At 40.2% G+C, this 27,150-nt stretch overlaps 1 protein-coding gene and 1 long non-coding RNA gene across 2 annotated transcripts in view; both read right to left on the minus strand.

The window, feature by feature from the left end:
- sult1st6 (sulfotransferase family 1, cytosolic sulfotransferase 6) overlaps positions 1-27,150 on the minus strand; it is a 33,723-nt gene that overhangs the window by 984 nt on the left and 5,589 nt on the right. Inside the window, exons 3-6 of the mRNA XM_085169896.1 lie at positions 16,451-16,548; positions 16,100-16,226; positions 14,701-14,795; positions 1,445-1,625 (exon numbers count right to left, since the gene is read on the minus strand). Of these exons, the coding sequence (XP_085026022.1) occupies positions 1,445-1,625; positions 14,701-14,795; positions 16,100-16,226; positions 16,451-16,548 (501 nt within the window). The remainder of the gene's footprint in view (positions 1-1,444; positions 1,626-14,700; positions 14,796-16,099; positions 16,227-16,450; positions 16,549-27,150) is intronic.
- LOC146512760 (uncharacterized) lies at positions 4,669-14,694 on the minus strand. Its single transcript, XR_014875665.1, has 2 exons — positions 9,400-14,694; positions 4,669-8,812 (listed from the first exon to the last, which is right to left on the minus strand). It is a non-coding gene; the product is annotated as an uncharacterized LOC146512760 (long non-coding RNA).

Raw genomic sequence — 27,150 nt, forward strand, 5'->3', positions numbered from 1 at the left:
AATTCCAGCTTGAACTGCTCCGGATGTTTTTCAGCCATTTTTACATGTAGTCATTAGATGATTGATTGACAAGCAGTTTCTTGAGGCCATGAAATTTCAGAACTTATCAAACAATCCTTTTATTTAAAATTATGTACGTTTGTTAAACTCATTTTAAGCCTGTGAAAATGTGAGGTTATCTGTATGACTAGCTGTAATATTTAGCGCCGTGCTTTTTTAAAAACCTGGACGTTTGCATTTCAGTCACATCTTGACTGTTTGAGTTAAGATCCACTGTGATGTGTACAGAGGTAAAACTCCCAAAACTTTATCTTTGTTTATGGATGTAATTATATTGTGCTGATTAAATACTTAATGACTGGTTTGTTAAAAGTGAGGGGAAAAAACTGAACATGTAATTGTTGCAGAAGCCCAGGCAAACAGCTTCAAATGGCTTGTTTGAACTAAAAATCCTCCAAAACTTTAAATCGACTCTAGTTAATATCTGCCAACAGACTTATTCATTTGAGTGTTAAGTTGTTGTGATGTATAAATAAAATAGAAGCGGGAGCTCAAAATCCAGTGTCACGGACCCAGCTCTGGTGAACTCGGGGGTCCGTGGGCAGGATGGACCATTATTGGTATTATTAGTATTATTGTGGTTGTTGTTGTTATTTAGGGATGTGTGTCGTTCTGCACTGTGCTGTGTTCTTTGTTCCACTCACTATATGTAGAGGCAGGGTGTGGGTGTGTACATGTGTGGCTGGAGGATGGAGAACAGCCACATGCGGGCCTAATGGGTGTGGCCCGGCAGAAGGACTGGCCACACCTGAAGTTCCTGCCACACACCTGTTGGCGATCAGGGCTCGTCGGGGGAGCTACTTAGGAGAGTGTTGGAGCTCCCACCGGCGCGGGTTCATTGAGTATCCTACCAAGTTAGTGTGTGTCAGCATATGTCAGTGCTGTTCGTGTATGCCCGCCAGAGTTAGTGTTGACGGCTGCTTCTATGGTTTTTCTGCAGGAGGAAGAGTGGTCCAGAAAGGAAGCACGCACGGGGTGTGCGGAAACACAACAGCGGGGAGCACGAGCACAGACGTCGGAGGGAACAACGGGGAGTTATTGTGTTTACAGCTTTTCACTGTAAATAAAGAGCACTGTTTGCATCGCAGAGTCTGCGTTTTGGGTCCTCATTCCCCATATCCCCACGGTCTGCCTGCCAGACCGTGACATCCAGGGACCTCTAGGGGGTGCCCCTGCACTGAAGAACAGGCAGCAGAGCAGTAATTGCTGCCTGTGAGGAGCTCAGACTGTTCACAAGTTGATTTAACCTTGTGACATTATTACATGAAGATATTTGTGTGTCTGAGACAAATATAGGTGTTCATGACATTTTAACTGCCCTATGTAAGGCACTCACTGGCGACTGAGATTGACTTTCCTGCATATCTTTAATTTAATAGTGCACCTTTTCTCATGAAAGGAGAGATGGACTGGTCAAACACCGGCGATGGGATGCAGGAGTAGTTGGCCATCGGGTTCTCCTTCATGTTTTTAAAGGAGGTGAGCTCCACGATTTGGCTGATGACCTCGTCGGAGACCGACAAGTCCAGGTACTTCATGATGCGCTCCACTTCACGCCGAGGATTCTGGGAAAATAAATGTGACAGAGTATGTGCGGAGGTTATTAATTTTTAAAATTCATTACAGATGTTCAAACAGATAAAACAAGATGGGATGTCACCACATTACGACTGAAAACAGCAAATACCTGAAGGTAACGGAAAAAGTAAAATCATAAGAAGTGATAAACAAAACACTGCAAACCGGTGAGGAGAGATTACATAACGGAAATCAAATTGGGAGAAGCTGTTGTCGGATTATGATATTATTTTATGCCATGTTAGACCCCTAATTAAAGATTGTGAATTATTATGTAGTTTTAGTTTGCATTATGCTCCTGAATTAGAAGAAGGTGAGAACTATTACATTTGATAAACTGATTTGCATTACATTAGACTGCTGATTTATTGTGAATGAATGATATTGTTTTGTGATGCATTATACTGCTGAGTTATAAGAAATACTGTTCACAGAAAGTCATCGCCTTATTTGTCTGATTAGAAGAGAACAGAGCATTCTGCCCCATCAGCAGGAGCAGATAAACAGGGAGCCAAGGTCGTAGCTTAGGCGCTGTGTGAGAGAAAGAATGTGAATGTTTAGGCTTTTATGATTAGGTGGGGGCCACTAGAGGCTATAAGAGTTTGATCAAGGCTCCACCATTTTGAGATCTGATGCTGTCTGTGTATGGTGTCCATCTCCCACGCGTGTGTTCATTAAATCATCGTTTGACTTGACCCGGCCGGACCAGTGTGGTTATTTTGGTTTTCCTCCTGTATCCATTCCCAATATTTGAATCCGTAACAGTTTTGGGGGCTCGTCCTGTGGTATTGGGATGGAAGTTTTGGAGGCTTGGACGGTCCGAGGTGGTCAGACGGGCAGACATTATCCGGCAATCGAACTGAGTGGACAGGCGCCTTTATAAAAGAGGTAGGCACAGGCCTGTTGATTTTATCCGAAGTGTGCTGAATTGGACGATAAAATTAAATGTCTATTCAGTAAAAGTTGCCGGTGGGTGTCTGTTTTGATTTTGATGAAAAAATCTCATGAGTGTTGAAACTTGAAATAAGCTTAAAAGTAATAATACTGGGTTAGAGTCCCAAGGTAAAGGAAAATAATACTGAGTTAAAGTCTCAGGTAGTTTGATAGGGAATTGGTCATTTTGTGAGTTAGAGTCTCCATTGGTCTAAAGGATTGCATCTGTGTTGGCCATGTTGAGAGTTAGAGGCTCCATTGTCCATAACGTTGCATCTGCGTCGGTCATACTCTTGTTTTAGAGAGTTGACGGCGGTTTAAAAGTATTATAAATTTTGTTAGAACGGTGGTTAGAGGCCACTAAGAGGCGCATAGCCCGGAGGTTACGCTCCCTCCTGGCCGCGGACGCGCGACCTTGACCTGTCGGCGAACAGGGTTAGTTCAGTTGGCTTGACTGTGGGGTACAGGGCATCCTGGAACAAGCTAGGAGTTAGAGTCTCCTTATCTGCGCTTTTTTGGACACTCTAAATTGAGTTAGGGATTTTAGAGATGAGGCCAGATACAGTTAGAGGCTGATACTGGTTAATTGATTACAAAAAAGTTGGACTTTCTTCGGTTGGACCCGTTATCTTAAATTTGTCAAAATTGTGTAGGCGCTAAAACTTTCAGGCCTGAGAGTGATTGTAAATATAAGACGTCTTTGTAAAATAATAGAAAGTTGAGTGTGAAACGAGGCTGTGTGTGTGACGATAGCGCTGCGAGCTATTTTTAGATAGTGTGTGAACATGCAAATGAGGTGGCTGCTGTGAAGCCCACAGAGGACTTCCTGTTTAGCGTGTTATTGAGTTTTATAAGTATGATTTGCAAACAATGATACATGCCTGTAATTAAAACGCTGATTTTGTTGATTATAATATTACAAATAAAGTTTTAAATCACTACGGTGAATGTTTAATGTTTGGCTGAGTTTTGATATGGGAGAGACGGCTTCGCAGCTGTTGGGGGTAAGTGACCGGAAACTTGCATGCCCATAAAAGGCAACTGCCTGACTGTGTGAACTATGCACCAAGAGAGAGAGTAAAATCTAGGTGGATGAATTAAATGGATGTTGTAAGAAAAATAGTAAATGAATGTTTTAGTCTCTTAATACAGGTGGATTTCTCTCAACCAGGAGACCTGAGTACAGCAGCAAAAGGATAGATTAACAAAATTGGGACGACAGACAGGCCAAGCTCTGGCTCAAAATTTTACAGCTTGACCTTACACTTTGTCCCCACCCAAAAAAGAAGCTTAAAGGACATCTTCTCCTCCAGTTATCGGTTACCATCACTGGAAATTTTCAGGCAAGTTTTTCACTGAATTGTTTTTGGCACCATGTGTCCCTGAATCTCACAAGCAAGCTCTAATTCCTGGCTGAAGACATGGAATGCTGTTATTTAAGGTGGGAAATCAAAATTTGGGAAACAAAATTAAAAACACACACAACTAGAGAAATGCCTTGTTTGAGAAAAAAAGTTAAAATAACCCACCCACAAACGCACACACACGCAATGAAGAAACAGCTTACATTCATGAACACGTGAAAATTTTCCAGCAAGGTTAAAGCAGCAAAACTTAACATACACCTGATGTTAAATAATAAAGTCTATCCACTACTAACAAATAAACTCTCTGGGTTGCAGGACAACAACTTGACTTCAAAAAGACAGACACTGGTAAATCACAAACCAGTGATGAAACAACAAATTTAGTGGTTAAAAGAGTCAAATTGTGACATGTGTTCCTGTGATTGATTAATACAAGAGATTACTGAATAAAATAAAATTCCTTTTTTGAATTATTAAACATGATCTTAAGAATTTTAACGTGTACCTGTGTTGTCCTGTCAACTTGGTGGGTTATGAGTTGATTATATAGTGAGAAAAAAACAAAAAAAAAGGGGGGGAGAAGGCTGACACAGGGCCTGGCCCCTCTCTGAATAACATAGCCAAAACAACATTATTTTCAAACAACATCATTTTCCTGTTCGTCTGTTTTTGTTTTGTTTTTGTTTTTTCTCTTTATGCTTAATTACAGGCTGCTTTGTCGGCCCGGAAAGCCGAGGCTGACCTGGACTCCTGCTCTCCCCTCTACCATCTTTGCTCTCCCTTCTACCATCTTTGATGTGACCCTGACCAAATGCTACAGCAGCTGGACTCACAACAACAGCCTGAGAATGTCAACAGTGCTGCAGGAAAGAGATCTCATGCAGCGGAGACGGAGAACGTTAAATCCAAGGCCCGTTTCACTACACGGGGGAGATTTCCAGACAGCTTCAGCTGACAGAGCTGTGACGAGACGCCTATTAAGCCCGGATGAAAGGTGAGGCCGAGCAAAAGAATGCTGACCTTAACAACTCTGCATTAAAACTGTGCAGGACAGTGATGGACCAACACGGATGATCGGGCAGCAAAAAGGGCGTGCCAGAGACACGAGGAGTAACTGAGGTCAGGAGGCACCTCAGATTGGACAAAAGCAGCAGAAGAACATAAGCTGAAGGCACAGGTGTCGGGGCTCAGCCAGGAGCTGACCTCTGAGAAAAGCCACACAGCAGAGCTGCAGAAGGCCGTGGAAGCAAAGCAAGGAAAACATTAATAAACTTCAATCTGACGTGTACGGAAAAGACTCTGAGGTTTCTGTCCTCAGTGAGAGCTCAAGACATCAGAGCAGAAACTGAGCATGCCTGAGGAGGAGCTGGCTGCTAATCGAACCCATCAGTCAGGCTTGGAGTCCCAGATACAGGACTTAAAATCAGGCCGGAGCTTGCTGGAGCAGGAGGTTGTCAAACCTGACGAGAAGCTCCAACACCAGGAGCAAACCCTGAAGGACCTACAGAAGCAAAAAGGGTCATGTTAAGGAGGAGCTGGACAAGGAGAAGATGCAGGACACTGGAGAAAAGGTCTGCCTCAATTGGGGCCAGAACCAGTATGGAGAGAACTTTGGGCAGCAGCACCAATGGACCCAAACGGACTGAAAAGGAGGAGAGCAGGACCCCAGAGCACGCTTCAGGCCGTGGTTTACCCAGAATACCAGAACAGGAAGGTGATGAACACAAACACACACACACACAAACACACACATCTACATACACTGACTCAGAAGCAAGAGAAACACACATATGAACACATATGCACTTGTTGATTGACTGAGAAATGACACACACACATGCACACAAATCGAAATGCTGATTCAATTCACTGAGAAGTGATCCACACACACACACACACACACACACACACACACACACACACACACACACACACACGTTTGTGCAATGAAGAGTGATACACACATGCTGCTGCAATGAAGAATGCTTTACTAACAAATGCTATGCTGATACGCAAAATGCTGCACACAAATGTCCAAATACAGAATTTGTTACAGCAACAAGAAGCCATTGATTGTTAATTGGTTAAATGCATTTCATGTCACCCAGAGGGCATTTGTGCAGATTTAGGGGACAGGGTCTAGAGCAGTTTGGTTATGAAAACAATGTCTGTGAGTGATGTCTGTTTATGGCTCAAGGCCTCGACTGAATTGTTTACTGTGCTTCACACAGCCTGATAAGGAGCAGTGGTACAGAGTGAAAATGATGAATTAACGGTGTGAGCCTTATTTCGGAGCACCACATTTTTGTGATTGAGATTTAATTGAAGGAGGAACACACTGAAAAAAATAAATAAATAAATAAAAGAAAAGAAAAAAGAAAAGGGGGCCAGCCCTTGGATTTATGTAAGCATCCCACATGTATTTAACACAATTGCCTCAGGCTTTAAAGATCTGTACAAAATTCAACAGGAAATCATAGCTTCCCTGTATTTCCTACATTGTTGGCATGCTGGTGAGTGCTGTTGCTCCACAGTAAGAAGGTCCTGGGTGCAAGTCCACAGTCTGGCTAGTTTGCAGTGGTTTTTCTCTGGGTATTCTGGTTTCCTGCCACAGTGAAAAGTCATGAAGCTATTAGAGTTAGGTTAATTGATGATTCTAAATTATCCGTGAATGTAAGTGTAAATGATTGTTTGTTTCTAGGTGATAGACTGGTGACCTGTTCGGGGTGCACCCTGCCTCGTAACCTATCACTTTAGAGTTATTTCCCAGCCCTCGTGCAATTAGGATAAAGATAGGAGGATGGTAGTTGTTGTAGACCCATTCAATTTTTATGGTAATCAGAATTTAGACTTTGTTGAACCGTAGGCAATATGAAGACAACATGTAGTATTTAAGGGACCAAGTAGAATTTGGATAAAAGTTAGTGAATAGTGTTGAAATAAAATGACAGAATTGTGAAGGATTAAAATATTCCAGGAGCTTAACTTACTCCATATGAACATGTCTTAATCGTGTAATATGAACTCAAAATGCACAGGTTTACTGAATATGAAAAGGTTGTGTTGATTTAACTCAGTTGTTTAAGTTTCTACCAAAGCAAAACATTTGTGTGCAACTAGTGTCCACTATTGACTGAAATAAGTCCAACACGTTTTTGTCAGTGCAAAAGAAGTTACGGTACCTGTATGCTTACACAATATTGTCCCGGGACGGAGAAAAACTTTCTGGTGAAGTTTTGGTTGATTTTGGGTTTTGCTTAACACTAGGTTGATTTTATCAGTGAGGTTTGGATTGCTTTCTTTCTCTAAGAGAGAGAAAGATGGTTTTATGCTTGGACATGTTTCCAACGGGCCCCAGTATTTGTTATTATATGAGTATTTTATTGGTTACGTTTGTCTTTGCTTTTGTTACAGTGCACTGAAATAAGTACATCTGAGAGGAGTGATCCACCGGTGGTGATATTTTGGTATTTTGTGAGTTCCTGATTTAACAAATCAGCTCTTTAATCCAGGCCTGAGAGATTGAACTTTAAAGCGCTATAAACATTCTTACTGAAAACAGTTGCAAAGTATTTTTCTCCATGATTATAATGGGCTCTGGAGAAATTCACTTATATGGGACATTGATCACATGAGAAGTCCTGAACCTAAAAGGATTGCAGCGAGTCAATCCAGTCCAAAAAAAAAAAACAAAAAAAAACAAGGAACTGTTTTCCTTTAAAATGATGACGTCATCTTGCTGGTGATGGAGGCTTGATTAGGTTGCGCGTGAGACTCCATTATCAGCAATATCTGGTATGAATGTGTGTGAATGTATGCATGTGACTGGACTGTGATGGACTGACGACTAAATGTTTAAACTGACTTGACACTGAGACAAAAACGGTACCGACTTTAGGATTAGTAAATGTCTACAAACAATTCACCCAGCTTGTAAAAGAAGGGTGGATGTTTTGTCTCGCTTTGTTTTGTTTTTGCAGGAGTAGGAGGAGGACAGAGACTAGGGGGGGAGGCTGTAGCTTCACATGAGTGTGAACTGCAGACTTAACCCTTTGGTTGCTAATTTTGAGCTACTGATGTTTCCATTAAGAAAATTGGGTTTTATTAGCTGTGTTTCGATTAATGCAGCACATTATATTGTTGGGAATGTTAAATGCTAAAGTGAAGAGAAGCTTTGATTTCACTCAAGACTGAACATGTTATTATTAACCATAGCAGGCCACTGTAAAAAAGCCAATTAATTTTGATAGAAAAAGCAAGAAAAAACTCTATTGATACCTACACAGCAAATCCAGCATGTCCAAATTAACACTGTCAGATTTGATTTCAACACTTTTAAAGTGTCTATATGGGTCCACACCAGAGAGTGTTAATTTGACTCTTTTTGGAGAGTTGGTACGTTAACTCTGATTTAGTGTTAAACACCAAATCTCTCTGGAGTTGATAATTTGACACTTGGTGTTAAGAGGTTATATATTAACTCTCAAATAGTATTTTAGTTTAGCTACGTAAGAGTTATCTTCTAATTAATTCTAAAAAGCGGGAATTTTACTGTTCTGAACTTCTAGAAATTTCTTTTGGAAATAAACATTTACTAAAAAGACGCAATGGTTTTTGAAAAACATTTATTCTGAACTGTGCACCACAATTTCAAAACATTTTCTGAAAGATGTAACAGTGTACATGTTCTCACTTTCATTAGAATTTCGTTTATCAAAAGGTCTGACATAGGTGAGCTGGTAAATGCAAATAACAGCATTCTCATCACTTATTTCAATAAATACAAAATACAATATGCATGTCCTTCATTCATCACTTTGTGGAACTTCAACGCACTTCTGCTCTCCCCCATATTCCATCTTCACAAGCATATCCTATGTGGAGATTGAATAAAAATTAGTTGACACTAATTAATGGCACAAATCAATTGCAGCACAGTAAAAAAAAAAAAAAAAAAAAAAAGGAATCCTTTTTGAGCCATTACTTGTGTAAAGTATTTTCCCAAAAGACAAGGACACAGACAACAGGTAATACTGAACTAAATGTAAAACCTCAACCTTTTTAATTTTTACATAAACGGTGTGCACAAAACTCTGGAGGGATCTAAACGCTAACGTAGAACTCAGTCGGGACTTGGGACATCTGCTACTGCTGTTTGCTCGTTTTTTATGGGAGATGTTTTCAGGCTTCAAGTAGCACCATTATATCAACATTTCACATTCTAGACATTGTTTTAAGTGTATTTGACCAAGAAATTTGACTGAAAATTCACATGCAAGCTTTTTTCAAGGCTGTGGTATTTGCCCGCAAACAATACCTTTCAGCTAGCTAAAACAGAATATTATGCTATCAGCGAGCAACATGGCTAATGCCTTTCACACAGCTTTGTCTCAACTCCAAAGAGCCACAGAAGTAAAAGCGAATAACAATAATTGAAACAATCTTTGAAAACATGACTTACCAAGCATGGCAAACAACTCAAATATGTAGAGCAAAATGTTTTGAAACGGCTTCACTTCAGCTTCGATTGGAGCCGTGCTGGGGGTGGAGTCTGTGAATTTACTCTATTGGTGTCATAGCCCCTGTAGGAGTTCAGAGTTAAGAGGTCAAGAGTTAATGTTTCCATTGTAACACCTCCAGATTTGAAATAGAAACACTCATTTTTAACACTCGATTTTAACTACTATCATTTTACACCTCAGAGTTACATTAAAAGAATGTGACTCTACTTAGAGTAAAATTAACTCTAAGACTACTAACACCAAAACATTTAACACTTTTGAATTTGCTGTGTATGAATAACAGGGGAATGATAGACTTGTCACATTCAAAATAGAGATATGTAATGACAAACCTTGGTCCACGTCATTTAGGTTCTCCATTGAAATAGTCAATAATTTAGAAAAGTAAGATAGAACCGACAGGGGCATGTGGTGCTGCACAAGAACAAGAGCAAAATAAAGAAAAATTATTGTGTTTAGCTTTGATAAATTAAAATTAAAATGTACCATTACACTCAGAGGATCAATATGAAATTCAATATATGCTAAATCTGTATGAAGTACATGAATGATAACTGTTCTGTCCTGAGCTTTTGTTTTTACAGCGCCCACTTGACCACACCAACAGTTTCTCGCCACCAAAACGGGGTACTTGCAAAGAATAGGGAGGAATATCATCAGAAGTGGGAAAGGTAAGCCCCGATGGGGGTGATAATGTAACACACCCAAAGAAAGATTTTAGGTCTGACCAACCGTCTCAGTCGTGGGCAAAACGATGACAGTCAATAAAATTCTAAAAGATAATTTAGTGACAAAAATATCAAGAGATAAAAGATAAAACAGTCCAGTGTCCCATTCAGGAATCAAATAAAAACACACAGTCCCAAGGCTAGAGTCAGCTATGCCACACGGCTAGTTGCACTCCACATGTTGCCTTGAACAGGGGTAGAAGTTGTCCTTGGAGACCCACTACCCTGAAAGCATATAGCCAGTGATCACTCCAACCTGTGCAACTATGCTGCCTTCAGGCTGTGGCATATAATAGGCCCTGGCCTGCACAGAGAGACAAAATGACACCTTAAGTATAAAATTAATAGCGCAAAACCCATACATCCCAAAGATATCAGATTATCACATTACATACATGCACAGAGAGACAAAATGACACAGCAGTGTTTGTAGTGTGGGCTATAAGTGGACTAGTGTATCAGTGCAATCAAGTACACCTGCCTGTAATTAGTCCAACCCGATTCCAGCCATTGGCTAACCAAAAATGTGACACACACACAAAAAACCACTCCCAACCCAGTGCAACTTCACACAATAATATGGAGCTGAATTAACACAGGCACACTAGTCTACCATGTTACAATAACACCATTAATTTCACATATGGTCAAATTCTTAAAACTTGACCCCAAACATGAAAAATTCTTCAAACATTTAGAGACAGAGTGGAGTTCTAGATATACATAATGTAGCAAACCACATAAGGATGGAGCGTTGGAATCAATAAGATGGGGAAATAACACGCAGGAAAAATGTTGATCATGTTGAATATGTTTATTCCAGTGTGTAGGGATTGGCTAATCTGACCAGGAAATGTTATAAATGGATTGTCGGAACAATCAGCGTTAAAATCACATTTGACAGTCCAGACTAAGATGGCGTTGGACATCTTCAGGGCGGAAAAGGGTTGGTGTGACCAAGGTGTGGTTTGGCTTGTTGTATGTATATTTCATAATGATACAGCTCTGGATGGACCAGTTACCAGGGCATGGAAGGAGGACAGACTCATTAAATGAGGAGAAGGAATTTTCTGGGGTTGGAGATCCTCTGGGTGAGTGGTTGACTAAAAGCATGCATAAAATAAAAGCTATTTTTGTTATTGATTGGTAATAGATTGATAATTGGCCACATTCACAGTTGTATTGACTTGTAGTGGACGTAGTCTACTTCATGTTTAAGCACTCTAATTAACAGATTGAAAATAGTGACATTAAAGGAAGAATATGCAGCACCACCCTGTCAAATGCCAGTGCCGGTGGGGCTCAGTGATGAATCAGGTGAGCTTCATGGCTGAATTAAAACATAGAGGCCCCTGCGGTGGTCGGTAAGGGATAAAAAGGGTGTGTTTTACTGTTATTTTAGCATAAGTATTATTGTTACATCAGAATCATATAACAAGCATTGCATTGAACATTTATTGAAGCTATTGACATATTAACATTTGTATTACAGTGATTGTTATAACCTCATGTTAATCTTCTATCTACAGGTGTCAAAAGTAGTCAACAAGTTCATGTTGAAGTGAAGTTCATAATAATACAGGTTTTGTTTGTAGACAATTGTGAAGACGCAGGCTCTGGGCGGAGCCAGGTGTTGAACAGATCTAACATGACAATTAAATTGATTTCATTCCCTAACACAGAATAACAAGACTGGAGCAACGACACTGGATAGGAGAAAGTCTGATACTTTCTAAGATATGAGGTCACTAACCTGTTCTTTTAATTTTCTAGCTTCATTGAATGGACACATGTTAGAATTAGAAATGGCTAATTTGTTTTTTATGTCTTTTATTAGAATGAGTGGTTTTAATCATTTTTATATATATCTTGCAAATGTGCTTATAATGAGTTGGCACTCGGTCTTTTGAAGGTCATAAGCTTCGTTCGGCGATAGTCCGGACTGATAAAGTGTAAGAAATGCCTTGAGTGCAGCGGGCTAAATGCAAACACGCTTACACACACATACACTAAATTAGGATAAGTCCTTGGGACATTCTGAATATTCTAAACAAATTCTGAACCACCAAAAGATCAGTGGACAGCAACATTAGATTGTTAGAGCTAGGAAGAGAGGTGTTTTGGTTTTCTGTCTCTTACAGAGAAAGGAACAGACACCAGACGAGGTCACAGATATACGAGGATCCTTGGCAGCAGAGACAGTTACGGTGACTGCTGAAACATCAACTGGGTTCAAGTGTCATGGCATTTTGGGCTCCAGTTAGTCACCTCAAAAGGATGGATCCCATAAACACAGCAATAACCATGAAGGGGTTGACGGAAATCCAGGAACACCACACCAACGACGTTCGAGAGGCTGTTGGTCATAAGGAGAACACCTTTCTGTTCCTTTTCCTGGGGAACACAGGTGTGACCCCAGAATACACAGATCATTGTTTGAAATCGGGGCAGAATAATCCCCTGATCTGTGCAACGACTGAAGGGTTGTCTAACCCCTGATGTTGAAGGAAGAAGAGCAGTGGATCACCCGACGGGAAGACACTGGTGCCTACAGCAATAAAATAAAGGTCAAAAGCTCCTCGGACAGAGGTTCTAGTCTGAGTACGTTTGGAGGGTATAAGGTAGCGCCGAAATAAAGCTGTGGGAGAACTGGGGAGTGATGGGAGTGTCATCTGTACCTACTGTTGTTGTTGTAATAAAAGTTTTTCTTGCATCTGAACTGCGTAAACACAGAGGTCATCTCACATATGGTTCACCCAACAGGGGGACAAAGGGCCTCAGGAGTAAGGAGAAATGAACCCGGCAACACTGGATTGCAGGGTGTAAGTGAGCTCTTTATGTCTAAAGAGCTCATCAGGGGGAATTGTCGGATTATGATATTATTTTATGCCATGTTAGACCCCTAATTAAAGATTGTGAATTATTATGTAGTTTTAGTTTGCATTATGCTCCTGAATTAGAAGAAGGTGAGAACTATTACATTTGATAAACTGATTTGCATTACATTAGACTGCTGATTTATTGTGAATGAATGATATTGTTTTGTGATGCATTATACTGCTGAGTTATAAGAAATACTGTTCACAGAAAGTCATCGCCTTATTTGTCTGATTAGAAGAGAACAGAGCATTCTGCCCCATCAGCAGGAGCAGATAAACAGGGAGCCAAGGTCGTAGCTTAGGCGCTGTGTGAGAGAAAGAATGTGAATGTTTAGGCTTTTATGATTAGGTGGGGGCCACTAGAGGCTATAAGAGTTTGATCAAGGCTCCACCATTTTGAGATCTGATGCTGTCTGTGTATGGTGTCCATCTCCCACGCGTGTGTTCATTAAATCATCGTTTGACTTGACCCGGCCGGACCAGTGTGGTTATTTTGGTTTTCCTCCTGTATCCATTCCCAATATTTGAATCCGTAACACTGTTAAATGGGAGTTCTTCCTCCTCACTGTGGACAACTGCTCACAGCAGATCATTGCCCTGTTGGGTTTCTCTCTCTAACACTTCAGGGTATTTAGCTTACAATATAAAGTACGCTGATATTTATGAATTGACTGGTCATGTGAAAAAGGATGTTTATCACGGGATTCTGTGCAGTCCTGTGAAAAACTAAGTGCACCTTTACTGCTTCAGTTGGTAGCAGCCAGCTCATTAAATGCACTTGATTAACTGATCTTCAGGACGTGTGAGCACCCCTATAAAAGGTTTGCAAATACAGCATATCAACAGAAAACACCTCATACCAACTGTTAAGTAATCTACGGTTAAATGTGAAGCCATCTGTCCAATAGGTAAAGATTCACTGAAATTAAATCATGCAAAAGGACAATGGTCACAAGCACAGCAGCAAATCTACAACAAAAGGGCTGGGAAAGAAAAGAATAAAGGTAAGCAATGGCCCAATCAAAGTCCACACCTCAAACTAACTGAAATCCTGTGGCAAGACCTGTTTTTAAATAAAGGCCTGCAAACATCAATGAACTAAAGCAACGCTGTAAGAAGGGTCCAAAAGTCCTCCATAATGATGTGAGAAACCGATAAGGTCATACAGAAAACCTTCACTTCAGGTTATTGATGCCAAAGGTGCTTCTACAAGCAACTGAATCTCTGGGTGTTTTCCACAGGACTGTGCAGTCCAACTTTCTCTGTCATGCAACTAATACATATATACAGTTCTTTGAACAATATCTCAAAGTATTTTTTAATTTATATTGAATGTCTTAATGACTTTTAAGAGTATGGTACATTTGTTTTTAAATCTTCAGAAATAGGAGATTTGCCGGTAGTCACATTGTTTACAAAAAATCTGCTCTTTCTTTTCAGCTGTATGTCAGACAGTCGGCATTACTTTTCTTTTTTTCCCTTTATACATGAAGCTGGTCTAAATCTGCATCTATAAAAAAGCTTCCTAATCATCCAATCTCAGCTTTACATTTTAGATCAAAGGAATGCACTGCGTTTATTACGTTTGCTTTGAAGAAGGTTGTGCAACACGCTTTGGTTATAATCTCCTCACCTCTTTCATGTCCTCGTAGAAGAGGTACAGAATATTCCTCTTTTCTCGCTCCAGCCAGTAACCTTTCACATGATCATACCAGGAGCCCCATGACACTGTAGAAGCAGAGCAAAGGCCATTCATTCAAGCAGCTTTGATGAAAACATTTCTCCTACTCCAGTCCAGGTTTATGCTGAGTGTGTGTTTATATTTACAGCTATCGTAAAGCCTCATTAACAGCTTAACATCAACATTTATAACAGTAGGTATTTTAGTAACTGTCGGCTGATAAGAGACTGACTTTGACCACCTTTACCTCCTGACCTCCTGAGTCTGAGCTCCTCAGGAGGTCCTTCATATCAGCTGCTGTAAGCCCATTTAATGCACAGTACTAATAATATGAGTTTTCCCAAATGTTTGCATATTTTCATGTTAGTTATTGGGCGTTTTATTTATTTATAAATTATTAACTTTATTAGGAATTAATATTGTTTATGTCAGTGTTTAAGCTGCCATGGCAATGTAATTTCCTGCAAACAATTAACAAAGAATCTATCTTTGAATCTGATTAACTGACGGACCATTAAATTTGTTAAATAAATCAAGCCCAATGAAACCTATTATGTACATTTCCACCATATTGTGTTTTATGAAAGGCCGCCTTTTTGTTCCCTAATCTTCACCAAATTGGCACAGATGCTTTAATATGTTCCAGTCGAATCAGCAGCAAAGCAGCCAAACTGGTTATATGTCACCAAGATTTTGGTTTCTATCAGAACTAAACACTCTCCTCTCAACAAGCTGAGAGGAGTCAGGTAATAATTCACTTTGCATTACCCAACCCAGTGACTTCATTTATAGGTAGTTAACATATATCCAATTGTTAATATTGTTAATTTAATGGCCCTACAGCAAGTCTTTTTCTAAGGAAATCTTTTTTTTTCACTCTGGAATGAATGCATTGAGATTTAATAAAAGTTGTGTGATTGGTTTCATACTTACTTACAAAGCAAACTATGTTCCTAACAAGGCAAATATGGTGGGAAAAAAGCACAAAAGAAATAAAGAAATCTGCAGAAAGCTAATAAAAATGCATTTACTGCAGTAAAGAAGCAGCTTTTTTATGGCTGTCATGATGAAGAAATATTCCATTTATTTATATATATTTTTTAAAAAGGTTACATTTTCATCCAGATCCTCACAAGATATGCGCGCTACAGCCACTCAGGGTGCAACTAATCTTATCATGAACACTCAAGCGTAAAAGACAGTTACACAAGTTGTCATAGTTTCCATCCACCATCACATATTTTGTTCACAAAAGCCTCCAGGCAACCAAAGACACTGCTTTGGTGGGTAAACATATAGGGCTATTGATGGCTTAGAATGGGTATGAGGACACAGAGGGAAATATACTTACGCTCTCCTTGCATAAACTTGTGGATGTAGCCACCAAAGGGCCCTGGCTCAGGCTGGGTCTGATTCATAAGATCAAAGTAGTAGTAGCTCACCAGGTTGTCTTTGGCATTGCGTGCCACGTAGATTGCCTTCCCACATGATCAGGAGGAACACAAAAAGATATTCACAGTACAGAGAACATGTTATTTGATGAGACTGTGTCTAGCATGGCATTCGTAACCTCCTCCCACCTGATTTACGTGCCGTATCATGAACATTTTACCTTCAAGCTGCATGAGTTTTTTGTCTAGTAAGAAGCAATAAAATGAGGGATTTCTACTCTCACTGAAGTCTAATAGACAAGAAGCCTCACCTTGCATTTGTTTTCCCAGAATCCAGGAGGCACCAGCTGAAACGGAAGATGTGTCTTGATAACTCTCGGGGGATCCATTTTTTCCAGAAGATCAAGACCTGAGACATAAATCCAGGGAATTGGACATAGGAAAAACTTAACATATGTATTCCATGATTTCTCATATACTCCAACCAATGGAAACTGCTTATTAGCATTGTTGAATTTACTTTTTTTAAACATGGTTAAAATAACATTAAACAGGACAAAAAGTTGAGACAGCCATTTAACTTTAGGCAAATTTCCCAAAAAATGTGACAGCAGTATTCATTTAATTCAATTCAATTTTACTTAGCACCAAACCAGCCATCTCAGAGCAACTGTTGTTGTGATTTCTACTAAAATGACTGAATGACTCAGCATATTGTGAACTAATTTCGCCTTATTCTGAGGTATTTGCAAGATCATTTGTAGTAGCCTACTACAAGAGAATGATATCATTCAGCTATTTTGATGTAATGTCATTTAGCTCAGTGTTTTGTTATACAACCTTTTGCATTAACATGTAGCCTTCCAGGCAGTGTTGCCAACTCCTCAGTAAGGAAAATCGCTATTGGCTGTCCTAAAAGTCGCTAGAAGTCGCCAAATGACGTCATCACCTAATTTGCATAATTGGTCATGCTAATGTAATTGTAATCTATGTTGTTGTAGAGAGAAATAACATCGTGGAAGAGACATAAAGTGAGTAAAAAACGTCCTAAATGCATTTAGAATTTATTTAGAACTACAAATTAAATTTATTTGAGCAATTATTGTTTTTTTAATGTCACAATTCCAACCCTGCTCCTTTACCCGGGCTTGGACCGGCAAAAGTGACCCGAAATAGGCACTCTGGTGGAGTTACTTTGTGTGTGTGTGTTTATAAGTAGTTTTAAACCTTGTGATCCACAAAACAGCATAAGAGTAAAAGAGTAAAAGAAGAACTGACTGCGTTACAGCACCCGCTGCTTGCTGAGAGTAAAAGCGATATGCGCTTTCACGTCTTTTTTTAGCGACCTTTTTTAGAAAAAAAGTCGCTAGGGGGTCTGAAAACTCGCTAAATATAGCGACAAAGTCGCTAAGTTGGCAACACTGCTTCCAGGTATCTGTTCTTTGAATAACCAACCTGAATCAGGGGCGATTTTAGCCCAGTTTTGGAGGTGCATCAGCACCCCCAAAATGAATCAAAGCACCCCCAAAGATGTCTTACTTTTTTTGAAAATATTTGCTGTTTGTGGGACACACTACTAAAAGTATAAAAAGCATACAGTACTTAATTGAGATGGAACATTTTAACAACAAAAGTATAGATAACCCCTCCCCCCTCCCAAAATGGTTTGTTCCAACTCGGCTCTCTCCTACTCGCTCTAGCGCAGTTGCTGCCAGAGCGATGGTGGCTGAGAGGCAGCAGAGCGGAGGTGCAAGTGCCTGGCTTAAAACAGGACATATTAGCTGCATTTAACTTTCAGTTACTCTTTATATAGTTAGGTAGGAGTCAGACCATGTTTCTTTTTAACTGAAAAACATTACACCAGGTAACCTGCTGTGTTGAAAATAGGGCTGCCACGATTAGTCGACTAGTAACGATTACGTCGACTATCAAAATCATCGAAGACTGATTTAATAGTCGACGCGTTGTTTGAAGCTTTGTAAGATCACAAAAGACGCAGGAACAAGTAGTAGAATTTAAGAGTGTAATAACGGACTGAAACAGAAGATGGCAGCACCGCATGTACAAGGATGTCAGCTGCCGTTAAACCCCGAAGAAGAAGAAGGAGCTGTGTCCCAGAATTCATAGCGCAGCCCAGCTCAGTTTCCAACAATGGCAGCAGCTAGTTAGTTTTAATATTACTCTTATTATTCTTTCTGGGTCACAAAATAAACGTTTAGCATATTTTCAGGCGAGAATGTAGCTGTGTAAACCTCAAATATCTGCTCAGTTTATCAAGACACCACATATTTCCAAAAGCACTCCGACATTTTCGGAGACGTCTGTTACCCACTAGCTTGATAGCTAGCTGGGGGCAAGGCTCACTAGAGCCCGTGAGAACACCGGACTCCGGCAAATCGTTTTCAAACCCACTGCGGTCTTTCGCTACTCGGGTTAAACATACATAAGTCACTTAGATAACTTAAAAATGTTATTGTTTGGCTTTTTTTAGTATTTTATTTGTTCCTGAGTAAATCGGTTAGGCTGAGATTAAAGTTATAGTTTTTACACAGCTGAATAAACGTCAAGCAGACAACTGATTATCAGAAGCGTGAGATGCTCGAGAATATACTCCGGTGTCCCGTTATATTTTAGATAACAATGAGTTTATTAAACTTCACCGAAACAATCTGCAAATTTCATTCAAATTTAATAAACTATCATCTTGTCTTTATTTTTAGTTGGCACATACCTTAAACACTTAAAGCTGTAAGCTAATGATAGTTATATGAGAGCAGATGCATGCTGGTGCAATAAGCTGTACGCTGTACATCCAATGGATGCATGATCTGATTAGTCGACTAATTGCAAAAATAATCGGTGACTAGTCGACTATCAAAATAATCGTTTGTGGCAGCCCTAGTTGAAAACATGTTTTCCGACGATGTTTGCTCTGTAGTAAAATTAGCGATATTTGACTGCCCTGTTGATCTCATTGAAATGTATACAGCCTATTTAAAATGTAAAACTTAACATTGTCCGTAACCTGCTGTTGTTACCACTGTCCTGTTTGAAATGTAATGAGAGAAACTGGTTATTTTGCCATATGTGCATGTGCCGATATTGAACCCAAGGTACTAACTAGCTAACTGACTGGATGCCCATTAACCTTATAACTCCTGTTGGCAAAGAAAAAGAAAGACAAACAACTAATTTTACTCATACAATCTGGAAGTTGTGTTCTCCCTATATTAAAGCTGCTATACAGAATCTGCAAAACAAACTGGGTTGTCAGCCCTGGCACTGCATTACCATATTGAGCTTCAGTCAGAGGAAGTCACGGTTGCCAAAGACTTTATAAAGCTCAAGAGTGAGGCTGGTGCCATTCCAGATATGTTAACATTGTACAATCTTCTGGATAATCAGATCTTCCCCACACTGAAAACTGTTATTCAGGTTGCCCTAACAAACCCAGTTAGCAGCTGTAGCTGTGAAAAGTGTCGGATTATAATATTATTTTATGCCATGTTAGACCCCTAATTAAAGATTGTGAATTATTATGTAGTTTTAGTTTGCATTATTCTCCTGAATTAGAAGAAGGTGATAACGATTACATTTGTTAAACTGATCTGCATTACATGAGACTGTTGATTTATTGTGAATGAATGATATTGTTTTATGATGCATTATACTGCTGAGTTATAAGAAATACTGTTTGCAGAAAGTCATCGCCTTATTTGTCTGGTTAGAAGAGAACAGAGCATACTGCCCCATCTTAGCAGGAGCAGATAAACAGGGAGCCAAGGTCGTAGCTTAGGCGCTGTGTGAGAAAGAATGTGAATGTTTAGGCTTTTATGATTAGGTGGGGGCCACTAGAGGCTATAAGAGTTTGATCAAGGCTCCACCATTTTGAGATCTGATGCTGTCTGCTGTATGGTGTCCATCTCCCACGCGTGTGTTCATTAAATCATCGTTTGACTTGACCCGGCCGGACCAGTGTGGTTATTTTGGTTTTCCTCTTGTATCCATCCCCAATATTTGAATCCGTAACAGTTTTGGGGGCTCGTCCTGTGGTATTGGGGTGGAAGTTTTGGAGGCTTGGACGGTCCGAGGTGGTCAGACGGGCAGACATTATCCGGCAATCGAACTGAGTGGACAGGCGCCTTTATAAAAGAGGTAGGCACAGGCCTGTTGATTTTATCCGAAGTGTGCTGAATTGGATGATAAAATTAAATGTCTATTCAGTAAAAGTTGCCGGTGAGTGTCTGTTTTGATTTTGATGAAAAATCTCATGAGTGTTGAAACTTGAAGTAAGCTTATAAGTAATAATACTGGGTTAGAGTCCCAAGATAAAGGAAAATAATACTGAGTTAGAGGCTCAGGTAGTTTGATAGGGAATTGGTCATTTTGTGAGTTAGAGTCTCCATTGGTCTAAGGATTGCATCTGTGTTGGCCATGTTGCGAGTTAGAGTCTCCATTGTCCATAACGTTGCATCTGCGTCAGTCATACTCTTGTTTTAGAGGGTTGACGGCGGTTTAAAAGTATTATAAATTTTGTGAGAACGGTGGTTAGAGTCCACTAAGAGGCGCATAGCCCGGAGGTTACGCTCCCTCCTGGCCGCGGACGCGCGACCTTGACCTGTCGGCGAACAGGGTTAGTTCAGTTTGGCTTGACTGTGGGGTACAGGGCATCCTGGAATAAGCTAGGAGTTAGAGTCTCCTTACCGTGTTGAACGGTATCTGCGCTTTTTTGGGCAGCAAAGGTTGGACCTTGGGTGTTGGACACTTTTAAATTGAGTTAGGGATTTTAGAGATGAGGCCAGATACAGTTAGAGTCTGATACTGGTTAATTGATTACAAAAAAGTTGGACTTTCTTCGGTTGGACCCGTTATCTTAAATTTGTCAAAATTGTGTAGGCGCTAAAACTTTCAGGCCTGAGAGTGATTGTAAATATAAGACGTCTTTGTAGTATAATAGAGAGTTGAGTGTGAAACGAGGCTGTGTGTGACGACAGCGCGCTGCAGCGCTGTGAGCTATTTTTAGATAGTGTGTGAACATGCAAATGAGGTGGCTGCTGTGAAGCCCACAGAGGACTTCCTGTTTAGCGTGTTATTGAGTTTTATAAGTATGATTTGCAAACAATGATACATGCCTGTAATTAAAACGCTGATTTTGCTGATTATAATATTACAAATAAAGTTTTGAATGACTACGGTGAATGTTTAATGTTTGGCTGGGTTTTGATATAGGAGAGACGGCTTTGCAGCTGCTGGGGGTAAGTGACCGGAAATATGCATGCCCATAAAAGGCAACTGCCTGACTGTGTGAACTATGCACCAAGAGAGAGAGAGAGTAAAATCTAGGCAGATGAACCAAATGGATGTTTTAAGAAAAATAGTAAATGGATGTTTTAGTCTCTTAATACAGGTGGATTTCTCTCAACCTGGAAACCTGAGTACAGCAGCAAAAGGATAGATTAACAAAATTGGGACGACAGACAGGCCAAACTCTGGCTCAAAATTTTACAGCTTGACCTCTCACTTTGTCCCCACCCGAAAAAGAAGCTTAAAGGACATCTTCTCCTCCAGTTATCGGTTACCATCACTGGAAATTTTCAGGCAAGTTTTTCACTGAATTGTTTTTGGCACCATGTGTCCCTGAATCTCACAAGCAAGCTCTAATTCCTGGCTGAAGACATGGAATGCTGTTATTTAAGGTGGGAAATCAAAATTTGGGAAACAAAATTAAAAACACACACAATTAGAGAAATGCCTTGTTTGAGAAAAAAGTTAAAATAACCCACCCACAAACGCACATACACGCAATGAAGAAACAGCTTACACTCATGAACATGTGAAGATTTTCCAGCAAGGTTAAAGCAGCGAAACTTAACATACACCTGATGTTAAATGATAAAGTTTATCCACTACTAACAAATAAACTCTCTGGGTTGCAGGACAACAACTTGACTTCAAAAAGACAGACACTGGTATGAACAACCAGTGATGAAACAACAAATTTAGTGGTTAAAAGAGTCAAATTGTGACATGTTTTCCTCTGATTGATTAATACAAGAGATTACTGAATGAAATAAAATTCCTTTTTGAATTATTAAACATGATCTTAAGAATTTTAACATGTACCTGTGTTGTCCTGTCAATTTGGTGGGTTAGGAGTTGATTATATAGTGAGAAAAAACAAAAAAAAGGGGGGGAGAAGGCTGACACAGGGCCTGGCCCCTCTCTGAATAACACAGCCAAAACAACATCATTTTCCTGTTCGTCTGTTTTTGTTTTTGTTTTTTCTCTTTATGCTTGATTACAGGCTGCTTTGTCGGCCCGGAAAGCCGAGGCTGACCTGGACTCCTGCTCTCCCCTCTATCATCTTTGCTCTCCTCTCTACCATCTTTGATGTGACCCTGACCAAATGCTACAGCAGCTGGACTCACAACAACAGCCTGAGAATGTCAACAGTGCTGCAGGAAAGCGATCTCATGCAGCGGAGACGGAGAACGTTAAATCCAAGGCCCGTTTCACTACACGGGGGAGATTTCCAGACAGCTTCAGCTGACAGAGCTGTGACGAGACGCCTATTAAGCCCGGATGAAAAGTGAGGCCGAGCAAAAAATGCTGACCTTAACAACTCTGCATTAAAACTGTGCAGGACAGTGACGGACCAACACGGAGGATCGGGCAGCAAAAAGGGCGTGCCAGAGACATGAGGAGTAACTGAGGTCAGAAGGCACCTCAGATTGGACAAAAGCAGCAGAAGAACATAAGCTGAAGGCACAGGTGTCGGGACTCAGCCAGGAGCTGACCTCTGAGAAGAGCCGAACAGCAGAGCTGCAGAAGGCCGTGGAGCAAAGCAAGGAAAACATCAATAAACATCAATCTGACGTGTACGGAAAAGACTGAGGTTTCTGCCCTCAGTGAGAGCTCAAGACATCAGAGCAGAAACTGAGCATGGCTCAGGAGGAGCTGGCTGCTAATCGAACCCATCTGTCAGGCTTAGAGTCCCAGATACAGGACTTTAAATCAGGCCGGAGCTTGCTGGAGCAGGAGGTTGCCAAACCTGACGAGAAGCTCCAACAGCAGGAGCAAACCCTGAAGGAGATGCAGAAGCAAAAAGGGTCAAGTTAAGGTGCAGCTGGACAAGGAGAAGATGCAGGACACTGGAGAAAAGGACTGCCTCAATTGGGGCCAGAACCAGTATGGAGAGAACTTTGGGCAGCAGCACCAATGGACCCAAACGGACTGAAAAGGGGGAGGGCAGGACCCCAGAGCGCGCTTCAGGCCCTGGTTTACCCAGAACACCAGAACAGGAAAGTGATGAACACAAACACACACAAACACACACATCTACACACACTGACTCAGAATTAAGAGAAACACACATATGAACACATATGCACTCGTTGATTGACTGAGAAATGACACACACACACGCACACAAATCGAAATGTTGATTCAATTCACTGAGAAGTGATCCACACACACACACACACACACACACACACACACACATGTTTGGGCAATGAAGAGTGATACACACACGCTGATGCAATGAAGAATGCTTTACTAACAAATGCTATGCTGATACGCAAAATGCTGCACACAAACGTCCAAATACAGAATTTGTTACAACAACAAGAAGCCATTGATTGTTAATTGGTTAAATGCATTTCATGTCACCCAGAGGGCATTTGTGTAGATTTAGGGGACAGGGTCTAAGGCAGTTTGGTTATGAAAACAATGTCTGTGAGTGATGTCTGTTTATGGCTCAAAGCCTCGACTGAATTGTTTACTGTGCTTCACACAGCCTGATAAGGAGCAGTGGTACAGAGTGAAAATGATGAATTAACGGTGTGAGCCTTATTTCGGAGCGCCACATTTTTGTGATTGAGATTTAATTGAAGGAGGAACACACTAAAAAAAAAAAAAGAAACGGGGGCCAGCCCTTGGATTTACGTAAGCATCCCACATGTATTTAACACAATTGCCTCAGGCTTTAAAGATATGTACAAAATTCAACAGGAAATCATAGCTTCCCTGTATTTCCTACATTGTTGGCATGCTGGTGAGTGCTGTTGCTCCACAGTAAGAAGGTCCTGGGTGCAAGTCCACAGTCTGGCTAGTTTGCAGTGGTTTCTCTCTGGGTATTCTGGTTTCCTGCCACAGTGAAAAGTCATGCAGCTGTTAGAGCTAGGTTAATTGATGATTCTAAATTATCTGTGAGTGTAAGTGTAAATGGTTGTTTGTTTCTATGTGATAGACTGGTGACCTGTTTGGGGTGCACCCTGCCTCGTAACCTATCACTCCAGGGTTATTTCCCAGCCCTCCTGCAATCGGGATAAAGATAGGATGATGGTAGTTGTTGTAGACCCATTCAATTTTTATGGTAACCAGAATTTAGACTTTGTTGAACCGTATGCAATATGAAGACAACATGTAGTATTTAAGGAACCAAGTAGAATTTGGATAAAAGTTATTGAATAGTGTTGAAAAAATGACAGAATTGTGAAGGATTAAAATATTCCAGGAGCTCAACTTACTCCATCTGAACATGTTTCAATCTTGTTTTATGAACTCAAAATGCACAGGTTTACTGAATATGAAAAGGTTGTGTTGATTTAACTCAGTTGTTTAAGTTTCTACCAAAGCAAAACATTTGTGTGCAACTAGTGTCCACTATTGAATCAAATAAGTCCAACACGTTTTTGTCAGTGCAAAAAGAAGTTACGGTACCTGTATGCTTACACAATATTGTCCCGGGGTCGGAGAAAAACTTTCTGGTGAAGTTTTGGTTGATTTTGGGTTTTGCTTAACACTAGGTTGATTTTATCAGTGAGGTTTGGATTGTTTTCTCTCTCTAAGAGAGAGAAAGATGGTTTTATGCTTGGACATGGTTCTAACGGGCCCCAGTATTTGTTATTATATGAGTATTTTATTGGTTACGTTTGTTTTTGCTTTTGTTACAGTGCACTGAAATAAGAACATCTGAGAGGAGTGATCCACCGGTGGTGATATTTTGGTATTTTGTGAGTTCCTGATTTAATAAATCAGCTCTTTAATCCAGGCCTGAGAGATTGAACTTTAAAGCGCTATAAAACATTCTTACTGAAAACAGTTGCAAAGTATTTTTCTCCATGATTATAATGGGCTGGGGAGAAATTCACTTATATGGGAAATTGATCACATGAGAAGTCCTGAGCCTAAAAGGATTGCAGCGAGTCAATCCAGTCCAAAAAAACAAGGAACTGTTTTCCTTTAAAATGATGACGTCATCTTGCTGGTGATGGAGCCTCGAATAGGTTGCGTGTGAGACTCCATTATCAGCAATATCTGGTATGAATGTGTGTGAATGTATGCATGTGACTGGACTGTGATGGACTGACGACTAAAGTTTTAACTGACTTGATACTGAGACAAGAACGATACCGATTTTAGGATTAGTACATGTCCACAAACAATTCACCCAGCCTGTAAAAGAAGGGTGGATGTTTTGTCTTGCTTTGTTTTGTTTTTGCAGGAGTAGAAGGAGGACAGAGACTAAAGGGGGAGGCTGTAGCTTCACATGAGTGTGAACTGCAGACTTAACCCTTTGGTTGCTAATTTTGAGCTACTGATGTTTCCATTAAGAAAATTGTGTTTTATTAGTTGTGTTTCGATTAATGTATCACATTATATTGTTGGGAATGTTAAATGCTAAAGTGAAGAGAAGCTTTGATTTCACTCAAGACTGAGCATGTTATTATTTACCATAGCAGGCCACTGTAAAAAAGCCAATTAATTTTGATAGAGAAAAAAGCAAAAAAACTCTATTGATGTCTATGAATAACAGGGGAATGATAGACTTGTCACATTCAAAATAGAGATATGTAATGACAAACACTGGTCCACGTCATTTAGGTTCTCCATTGAAATAGTCAATAATTTAGAAAAGTAAGATAGAACCGACAGGGGCATGTGCTGAGATGTGGTGCTGCATCTCAGCACATGCCCTGAGAACAAGAGCAAAATAAAGAAAAATTATTGTGTTTAGCTTTGATAAATTCAAATTAAAATGTACCATTACACTCAGAGGATCAATATGAAATTCAATATATGCTAATTTTGTATGAAGTACATGACTGATAACTGTTCTGTCCTGAGCTTTTGTTTTTATAGCACCCACTTGACCACACCAACAGTTTCTCGCCACCTAAAGGGGGTACTTGCAAAGAATAGGGAGGAATATCATCAGAAGTGGGAAAAGTAAGCCCCGATGGGGGTGATAACATCATTAATTTCACGTATGGTCAAATTCTTAAAATTTGACCCCTAACATGAAAAATTCTTCAAACATTTAGAGACAGAGTGGAGTTCTAGATAAACATAATGTAGCAAACCACATAAGGATGGAGCGTTGGAATTAATAAGATGGTGAAAAAACACGCAGGAAAAATGTTGATCATGTTGATTATGTTTATTCCAGTGTGCAGGGATTGGCTAATCTGACCAGGAAATGTTATAAAATGGATTGTCGGAACAGTCAGCGTTAAAGTCACCTTTGACAGTCCAGACTAAGATGGCGTTGGACATCTTCAGGGCGGAAAAGGGTTGGTGTGACCAAGGTGTGGTTTGGCTTGTTGTATGTATATTCCAAGATGATATGGCTCTGGATGGACCAGTTACCAGGGCATGGAAGGAGGACAGACTCATTAAATGAGGAGAAGGAATTTTCTGGGATTGGAGATCCTGTGGGTGAGTGGTTGACTAAAAGCATGCATAAAATAAAAGCTGTCGTTTGTTATTGATTGGTAATAGATTGATAATTGGCCACATTCACAGTTGTATTGACTTGTAGTGGACGTAGTCTACTTCATGTTTAAGCACTCTAATTAGCAGATTGAAAATAGTGACATTAAAGGAAGAATATGCAGCACCACCCTGTCAGATGCCAGTGCCGGTGGGGCTCAGTGATGAATCAGGTGAGCTGGATTCATGGCTGAATTAAAACATAGAGGCCCCTGCTGTGGTCAGTAAGGGGAAA

The sequence above is a fragment of the Neolamprologus multifasciatus genome, chromosome 8 (assembly GCF_963576455.1).
Source record: "Neolamprologus multifasciatus chromosome 8, fNeoMul1.2, whole genome shotgun sequence".
In the NCBI taxonomy this organism is placed as follows: domain Eukaryota; kingdom Metazoa; phylum Chordata; class Actinopteri; order Cichliformes; family Cichlidae; genus Neolamprologus; species Neolamprologus multifasciatus.